General features: G+C 42.8%; 1 protein-coding gene across 1 annotated transcript; it reads left to right on the forward strand.

The window, feature by feature from the left end:
• Positions 1–346: 346 nt before the first annotated feature.
• bend3 (BEN domain containing 3) lies at positions 347–9,626 on the forward strand. The gene is made up of 4 exons (XM_012861552.3): positions 347–526; positions 2,219–2,273; positions 2,345–2,523; positions 6,760–9,626. The coding sequence occupies exons 2-4, from the start codon at positions 2,222–2,224 to the stop codon at positions 8,965–8,967; spliced, it is 2,439 nt and encodes an 812-aa protein (XP_012717006.2). The 5' UTR covers positions 347–526; positions 2,219–2,221; the 3' UTR covers positions 8,968–9,626.
• Positions 9,627–9,876: the final 250 nt, after the last annotated feature.

A 9,876-nucleotide genomic window follows, 5' to 3' on the forward strand; every position in this document is an offset into this window, starting at 1 on the left:
AGATTTTTGTGAAACAAAGCAGTTTAATGTTTGTAGAAAAGGAACCTAAATCATAGACATAAAAAGGGACTTGAAAGACCTCAAAGCCCTTTCTAATTTTAGGGAGAAGGGAGGTATTGTTTTTTTTTTTTATGTAGTTTTTACTTTAGGCTGAAATTATAGTTATCATTTGCTCATCTGCATCAACCACTGTGTACTTAGGCTACAATTGGTCCCGAACACAATCATTTAGAGAACCACCACAGGCCCCCGGGCCGCACTATGGACACCCCTGGTGTAAAGCTAATGGTTTTCCGCTAGGGCTCCAAAACACCTCCGGGGCTTAGCGGAAGTGACACAGCAAGCGCGCCTCGTATTGTCACGTCACGTCACGTCACGCGACACAGCCGAGAAAGCCGAGCGAGAAAAAGGAAAACAAAACATCAACAACTCAGCAGTTGCCTTTTGACAGAGAGCAGCAGCAGCACTCCGCGGACATGTCCGAAGCTTTGCCAACCCTCCTCGCGGATGACATGGAGTCGGAGAGGTCAGTTCCGCCGGTCACGCGCGTTTTACCGTTAATTCGCCGCGGCGTCTCCGCGCTAACGTCACCGTGTCATTAACGGTCCTAAAGCAGCGGCGATGGGGCTTTGCTTTAACTCCCTCTGTCAGGAGAGCCCGGCAGCCTCGCCATTGGAGTGTAAAGAGTCACATTCTGGCTGCTGGGTTGTGTCTTTTTTATTTTAATTATTATTATTATTTGTGTTCAAACGGTCCTGGGCGGAAGAATGAGGAAGTAGCTGGGGGATAAGATGGAGATGCGCTGACATGGGCTGCAGAATCATACTACTGTTTTTTTATATGTCTGTTACAGAAAAATAGATGGTAGAAATAAAGAACCCTGACTGGCAGGGACATAATCTCACCTTAGAGTGCATGGAGTTGATCCCAGTTTGTCCGGTTCTGTTTGTCCCCTTTGCATTTCAACAACTGACCACATGTTCACAGCTCACTCCTTTGCAAAACAAGCAGCTCCACGCATGGATTGTATCAGGATTATTCACTGCTGGCACAACACGGGGCTCTTTGAAGCTCTCCCTCGGATGCCCCAAATAACTGGATAATAACTTTGCACTAGGCTTTTGCTGTCCCTCCTTGTCTCTCTTGTTGAATATCCTGCAGAATCTTGTTTTTTTTTTTTTTTTCTTGTCCAGAAGTCAAAACCTCTTGCACCTGCTGCCAGTCTTGAACAAGCTCTGCACCGGTGGTATAAAGGTGTAGCACATCCTGAAAATGTCTTCATTGCAGCTGATCCCCCCACCGTGGGGTTATTGCTGATACAGTCTTGTCTATAAATAATATGTAAGAAATAATTTAAATTATTGACTGCACTACATCCTGTTCATACTGTTGTCATTTGCACTCCTGTCTATGTTTTTTTTACTACATTTTGGACTATAAGAATAATAATAACTTTATTAATAAAGGGCTTTCATTCCTACCACACTTGGATAATATATTTAACTTACACATTTTATTATTCCAAATTGTTTTAAAATATTTATACTTTTAATATGGTGATACATTATATATTATTTAATTGTGACAAAATACTTTCCCTTTTTAACAAAAGGAAAATATTGTCTATTATTATCTTTAATAGTAGTTCATCATATTTTCAATTGTTGTATTTTCTCTATTTAACCTTTACAAAAAGATTTAAAACATGGTCAAGAAAAGCAACTATTATTCCTTTTTCTGCTAAGATAACCTGAATATATTAAGCATTTTTTTTTACCTTTATTTCTTATTATCATCTAGATAGACTTACAACACTTAAAGGCTTAAATGTATAGAATAAATACTAAATTATTAGTAGTTTTCAGGTATTAACTGCAGAGATTGTTGTATGCTTTTTCATTACTACTAAACAGAAATACTAGTAGGTTAACCAGTTAATTTTAGTTGGTTAATTATTTTATCGCTCAGATGTCCACCTTGCAATCAGCTGTGTTACAGACAAGCTGTTTTTGCTTGCTGCAACTTTAAAATATTGACAATACCTCAATAAGAGTGGTCGTTTGCACTCCCTGCATTTCCGCACGACATTTTATTTTTTGGCCAATCAGAAATATTTTGCAAACAGCTGAACTAGTTGTTCTTGCAGATAAAGTATTTTTTTTAAGCTAGCTGACCAGCAGTGCAAACGCTGTGACATGTTACCTTCTGACTTTTCTAGGCTATGAATTCCTGTGAGCATGGAGAAAATTCAAGCGAAGCGATGCTTGAGAAAGGTAAGTCGCACCTTCTTGTCACTAGTGTGGCGTAGCCGCATTAATTTATTCTAATCTTGGGTTATTTATAGAACATCAGCACGTCCAGGATGTTAAAGAGGAGGAAGAAGATTTTGCTGTTTGCGAGCCTTCTCAAGCACATGAAGGAGGATCTTCTGAAGCCTCGGAGGCCAATAAAAGGTCACGTGCCGAAGTCAGCCCTGAAACACGTCAGTCCACCCGTAACAAGAGGGCCAGAGTCTGTTCTGAGGTAAAGTAATCCTAGTTTAAAGTACTGAACCAACCCTCATTTTGAATCTTTTAACTCCCAGTGAGAGAGACTTGATATTTTAATGTTTTAAGGTGGTCCAGATCAGTGGTTTTCTAGGCTCTCTGATGGTCTTTTAATGTCGTATTTTTTTTTTTTACTTTTGTCTGTTTTGTTTTACTTATTTTAAATTTTCCTTCAGACACCCCTAAACTGTAGGAATGTCATCAACTCACCTCCAGTCAATTTAGCAAACAAACATTTTAAAACTAGAATGGAAAAATAAATTGCTCAAATTTCATTGGTTGCGGAAACACAGTGCACCAGCAAGGCGTCTATCAAAGAATTTCCATCTCTGATTTTTGGTATGTATGGTTTTTTTAGTAATTTTTCTAAGAATGTGAACAAGTTAGATAAAAGATGTGGGATAACCCAACACCTACCTACACGAGATTAAGAATAGCTGAACAGGATGTAATTAAATACCACACACTAAGCAGAATCCCTGACCTGGGTGCTATGAGATGCATCATTCCTCAATAGATCTACGTATGCAGCATTTTCACATAAGCCATTTTGCTGATGCTAAAACAATTTTTTTTGCAAACTGTCATTGGCGGGGTTTTAGGTTAACAGCTAAAAATATTCCAAATAAAATGTGTTTATAGGACAGGTTTAGTTGTGAAATGTTTTATGTAATGTTATTCATATAGTATCAAGCAAGAACAGCAACTACAACTGTCCATAAATCCATTCTTTCATCCTAACCCTTTTTTTTTTAAATACAATTTTAAAGCTTGACTTCTGGAGCAATGTCTGCCAAAAAATGTTAGGGAACTGTTTTATTTGTGGACTAAAAGGGACTCTTAAAAGTTTGACATTGAAAAATGTGTAGGAAGTAGAGCTGCAAAATATTAAATTGCAAACCTCATTGCAAATTCAACGTGTGCAACATTGCAATCACATACTTGGATATAATAAGATAAGAATTCCTTTATTGTCCCGCCGTGTGGAAATTCAGGCGTAACCGTGGCAAACACAGACAGTTATACACAATTATAAGTAATAAAAGAAGAAAAAAGAACAAACTAGTCTAATCTAAAATAAGCTCTAAAGAAACACCAAGAGTAGAAAATAAGAAGCAAATACCAGAGTAAATGAATCTAAATATTGCACAGTGAAAAAACAAAATTTTAACTGTGGAAAGACTATCCTAAAAAAAAAGTATTTTTCCACTGTTCAATATTAATTACTCTTATTATTTTTTATTTATTTTTATTATTTACTTTCAAATATTCGGTAAGATATTATATTTTATGTCTAATGCATGGGAATTCTCCATGCCAATAATATTTCTGACTTAATGGATAAACCTTGACTGCCCTCGATGCCTACTCGTCGTGATGGATATATTTAGTTGCCAAAATGCATGAGATCATGAGATTAGGGTCGTTGTGTTGGAAAGGAGCCAGGATAATGTGGATTAAATATATTCAATATTGTCTTTGCAATATTTTGCTAGTGTTGCAGTTTCATGCAACACTAGCAATTTATTTTTTCTTTTGAAATGAGTGGAAGAAACAGCTGATCAACCAATAATGTGTTATATAGGCCTTTCCACATCCACAATAATGTTGACCAATGTGCTTAACAACATCAATAAATTATTATTATTTTTAAATCAGATATTCAGGAAAAAAAAAAGCTGAATATAAAACAAGGATGATTTGAAAAAACAAACATACATAAAACAAGGTAGATAAAAACAGAAGTCTCATGATATTTTCAAGTATTAAAAAGCCTGCCTTAACAAAAGAAAAGTCTTGAGCTTTGGTTTAAAAAGGCCAGGCTTAGTAACAGATCGAAGAGCTAATGGAAGGTGACTCCAGAGTTGAGGTGCGACGGCAGAAAAAGCTAAGTCACCCCAATGTTTCTACTTTGTCCGTGGAACCATGAGTAAATGTTGACTGTCTGACCTCAAGGACCTGGTGCTAATGGAAAAGCTCAATAGCTCGGATAAATAGGGGGGACGAGGCCGTTAAGAGCTTTAAAGAAAAAATATAATTAAAGTCTAAAATCTATTCTGACACGGTACGCAAAGCCAACATAAAACAGGTTGTAATGTGTTCCTATGTTGGAGTGTGAGGTAAGAGGTGAGGCGACTAAGGGGTGATTGGGAGACACCGACATAGAGAGCGCTGAAATAGTCATTTCTGGAACTGATAACAGCATGAACCGTCTTTTCCAGGTCACAATGGTTTAAAAAGAAGGCGCGTCCTTAGTTAGAAGGCGTACATGGCAGAAAGCCAGACCGGACTACAGAGGTGATTCATCAATTTTTAAATCCTTGTCAAATATGACCCATAGGTTTTACACACAGTTGCTGAATTTAGCAGCTGACAATCTGCTAACAATTCCGCCTTGTTCCTAAATAATCGGGACATTCTTTATTTTTTTTTGGTTCATTTAAAAACAAAAAAGTTCCTTTTTAGGCCCATATATAAGGGGAAAAAAAGCAGAGGGCCTAAAAAGGACCCTTGTAGCACAAAAGAGACACAGTAGAGGAGGAGAAGCCTTTGAGCTCGACAGAAAAGTTCTGTCAGTCTGGTAAGTGGTGAACCTCTTCAGATACCCAGCATAGTCATGTAGGCGAGACCAGAGGAACCGAGTGGTTCACAGTATGTAAAGCTGCTGTAAGGTCCAGAAGCTACAGATCTAATAGAGAGAACTGACTGGATGATGTCGTTATGCACTTTTATTAAAGCCGTTTCACTGCTAGGCTGGGATCTAAAGCCAGACTGCAATTTTTCTGAAAACAGCATTTTAAGATTTTTTTTAACACTAAGGTTAAATTAAAATGGCTCTAAAATCTGATAAAACCACAGGATCAAGATGTGTTTTGTTCCAATTTTTTTAAGGAAGGGGATGAACCGCTGCATGTTTTGAAGGCAGAAGGCACAGTTTCTAAACTAAGACATGAGGTAATAAAAGAGGGGAGACCATTTTTTTTAAAGTGTTAAAAACCTCTTTCAATTTAACGGGAAGCACAGGTTGTAGGTTTTATAGAATAAACTGTCTAAACTGCCTAAAAAATAGGGCTGAACAATTAATCGCATTTGCAATATAATCGCAATTTTAAAAAACACAATTTCCAAATCGCAGAGGTCTGCAATTTTTGGCTACGTAACAATTAATAAGACACGTCCTGTAGATGTCGGTGATATGTTTAAAGTAGCTTTGTCTCCACATGGAAGGGAAGAGAGTTGCAGCAGTGAGATAATCTAATTTTATTTGTTTTAGTGTTTATGTAATACTGTTTTTACCAGAAACATTCAAGACTCTCACCATAGCATAGCAAGTACGATCAAACTGATTAATACACAGACTTGTTTGTTGGTTGCACAAGGATTGATGTCCAACTCAACAAGCTATTCTCTTGAATAATAATATTCAGATTAAATAAAACTGTTAAATTTCTTGTTTTAAGTAGTCCTTGTTTACAAACATCTTTGTCTAGAGGCCATTTTTGTAGCTTGGGGTTCATGCAGAGAAAAGTCAAAATTAAATCGCAATTATGGTTGAAATATATCGCAATTTGGATTTTTGTCAAAATCGTACAGCCCTAATATGTTTAAAAAGACATGATAAATTAAACTGAAAAAAAATTGCATTTAATCGCAATATTAAGATAAAAAAAAACGCAATTAGATTTTACAAAATCGTTCAACCCTACTAGAAAATAACAAAACTGGTATAAACTCCTGAAATACAGCAAAATTAGTAACCCTCATTTAGTATTAGCAGAGGTACCTGTAGCCTGTCTAATGGAGTCTACCTTTTCATTAAAGAGAGAGAATAATTTCTCACAAGTGGCGACTGAAGCATCAAATAGGACAGAAGTAGGTTGAATTAAAAGAGAGCTGACTGTATTGAATAACGCCCTGAGAGAATGCCTGCTGTTAATTCATTATATTGGACAAAAAAAATGAGATTTTCACTCTTTAACAGGAAGTTAGTATTGAGTAACAAGTGTTTCTTAATGTCTGTTTTCAACTAATATCCTAAAACTGGTAAAAGACCTCCAGCAAACTGAGGAAATATTGACCCAGACCACTTTAAAAGACAACTGTGCCTAAAATGAGAAGATAAAAAGTGGGATACAGTATCTGGCTAAACACCTTTCTCACACAACCATGCGGTTTTGTGGCCAACCATTTCTAAGGTGTCTGTTCTTTCTAGGTGAGGCAGCGTCTGACAGATGAGAGCCACAGACACGAGCCCATCTGCCTCGCGACGGCCGGAGAAAAGGCGCACCGCATCCCGGAGGGGTCCAGGCTCTCCTACAGGAAGCCCCTTTTCAGCATCTCCCACAGGATCTCCGACAAGAGGAACGCGCCGTGTCCGGATCAGCAGGCCGACCACGGCGGCTTGAGTCCGCTCAGCTTCAGCGGCGTCCTCCAAAGCCAGGAGCTCAACGGCCAGGCTGACATCTTCGGCGCCGCAGATTCTCCGGATCAGACCTCAGCAGCGGAGTCCAACCTTTACCCGCTGGTGGAGAAAATGTTTTTCATCCTCAACACGCTGAACTCGACCATGACTCAGCTGCACAGTAAAGTGGACCTGTTGACCCTGGAAGTCATGCGGATAAAGAAGCAGATGAAGCCCGCCGAGAGGACGGCCGACTTCCAGCCTCCGCCCGAGTATCTCCTCACCAACGATGAGCTGGGTCAGCTGACGGAGCACACGTCCAGCGCCGGCGAGCTCGGCTGCCGGCTGCTCGTCCACCTTTTCCCGGAGCTCTTCAAAGCCAAGGAGTGCCCCCACGACTGCACGGCGAGCAGGAGGACGCTGGAGCCTCTGCACCTGGAGCTGATCCGGAACTACGTGGAGGTCTGCTACCCGGCGGTGAAAAACAACGGCGTGTGGCAGGAGGAGTGCCTCCTTCAGATCAACGACTTCTTTAACCGCTTCTGGGCACAGAGGGACATGGAGAGCGCCCGGCTCGTCAGGAAGCAGGTCGTCACCGGCGACGGGGTGAAAGCGGAGCGTCCCCAGACGTATCGCTTCATCGACGAGCAGGGGCACGAGGAGAACGTGTCCCCGGAGGACCAGCGGGGCAGCCTGCCGGCGTCGGACGACGGGTTTAACGGCCAAGCCGCAGGAGAGCTGGACGACTGCTCCTCGCCCGAGGATTTTGCGATTTTCCTCATGCACCGTCTCTTCCCGGAGGTTTTCGAAGAGGGGAAGACGCCCGAAGTCGCCAGCGGCTACGGCAACGTGGGCCAGCTCGTGCTGGACTCCGACAAGATGGAGGTCCTGAGGAAATACATGGAAGCGAATTTCCCCGACGTGCCCGAGGACAGCTGGCTCCAGCTGTGCATCCAGCACGTGGAAGACACGCTGGAGGGGCCGCACAGCAACGGCAACGAATCCGACAACGTCAACTACGAGGGCTACGACCTGGCCGGCTTCCAGGAGGACGTTCCCGCGGTCAGGTTTCCGGAGGCCGGCGAATACGAAAGGCCCTGTCGCAAGTCCAAGAAGTCGCTGCTCGCGCCTGTGGATTTCGACCATCTGCAGATTCCTGCCCCCGACTTCGGCGTTCCCCAGGAGTACATCCTGTCCAGGGAGCAGCTGAAGAGCAACTATGAATGTAGCTTGTCCATCGGAAACTTTGCCTCGCGGCTTCTGGTGCTCATGTTCCCCGAGCTCTTCACCCACGAGAACGCCAGAAAGCAGTACAACTGCAGCGGCTCTCTCGGCAAGAAGCGGCTGGACCCCGTGCGCGTCAACCTGATCCGCCATTACGTGCAGCTGGTCTACCCGAGAGCCCGGAACGACCGGGTGTGGATGCTCGAGTTCGTGGGCAAGCTGGACGAGAGGTGCAGACGGCGCGACACGGAGCAGAGGAGGTCCTACCTGCAGCAGCGTAAGGTCGGCGGCCAAGAGGCGGAGCAGGAGTTTCTCTGCCAGGTCAACCACACGGACAACACCAGGGAGGATTCCGACGTTCCCTCTTTACCTCCCGAGAAAAGCAGCAAAGACTTCTGCAAGATCCCCCTGGACAAGCTCACCATTTCCCAACCCGACTTCCCGGTGCAGTCGGCCCACCTGCTGTCGGACTCGGAGGTGCGGGAGATCGTCCAGCAGAGCCTCTCCGTGGGGAACTTCGCCGCCCGCCTCCTGGTGCGCCTCTTCCCGGAGCTCTTCACGCCGGAGAACCTGCGGCTCCAGTACAACCACTCGGGCGCCTGCAACAAGAAGCAGCTGGACCCCGTCCGGCTGAGGCTCATCCGCCACTACGTGGAGGCCGTGTACCCCGTGGAGAAGATGGAGGAGGTGTGGCACTACGAGTGCGTGCCGAGCATCGACGAGCGCTGCCGGCGGCCCAACCGCAAGAAGTGCGACATTCTTAAAAAGGCCAAGAGGTCGAACACCGTGTCGTAGTTGCAGTATTTTACATTTAGCGTTCCGTAAATGAGATAATTGCTCAGTTATACAAGCTGAATCGACATTCTTCAAGCTCCTGTTGCCTCTCCGGCAGCAGATGTTTTAGGCTCTTTAGTTTTATTTTCTAATGTGTTGAAATGTTGGGACTGTTCTCGTTCATGAGTCAGAGCCGTCATAGCTTGTCTAACGCATTTCTTTAATAAACGTAGCCTTAAAACCCACCTTGTAACCACAACAGTAGCTGCAGTTAAGAGTCACACAATTTGTCAATTAACAGTAATTACTAATGTAGCGTTGTGCCACCAGTTTTAATAATAAAGTACTTACAGGTAGGTCCATGACTATTTGCACAAGAACGTTTTTAAGCTTCTTTTTTTTTTCTGTACATCACAAAGAATCTGTTTATGTCCAAGATTGTTTTGTAATAAATTGTATCAAAACAGTATTTATGCTTGTACACTAACCAGACCCTTTATTACTCATGGCTGCTATTTGGTTGGATTACCTTTTGCCTTCAGACATGGCTTAATTCTTTGTGCCGTAGATGTAATAAGGTGCTGCGGACAACCATCCTGAGATTCTGGTTCTTATTTTGCCTTATAGGCTCAAGCAGTTTTCTGTTGTACATCCACATACCATTAAAAAAATCATATCACGAATAAGCTCTATATGCTTGATAACAGGGGACTTTGGAGGACACTAGTGCACCCTGGTCCTCCAGTACTCCTGTCCTGCACGTTTTAGGTGTCTCCTCGCTGCCACACATCTGACCTGACTCAAATGAACGGATGATTGCATGCAGAGGACGCCGTGCAGTCACAGGAATCCGGTAAGCTGGAACCGAGATGCACCTGAAGCGTGCAGGACAAGGGTAGGGAACCACTGCACTAGAGTACAGTAACGTCC

The sequence above is a fragment of the Fundulus heteroclitus genome, chromosome 19, assembly GCF_011125445.2.
Source record: "Fundulus heteroclitus isolate FHET01 chromosome 19, MU-UCD_Fhet_4.1, whole genome shotgun sequence".
Lineage (NCBI taxonomy): Eukaryota > Metazoa > Chordata > Actinopteri > Cyprinodontiformes > Fundulidae > Fundulus > Fundulus heteroclitus.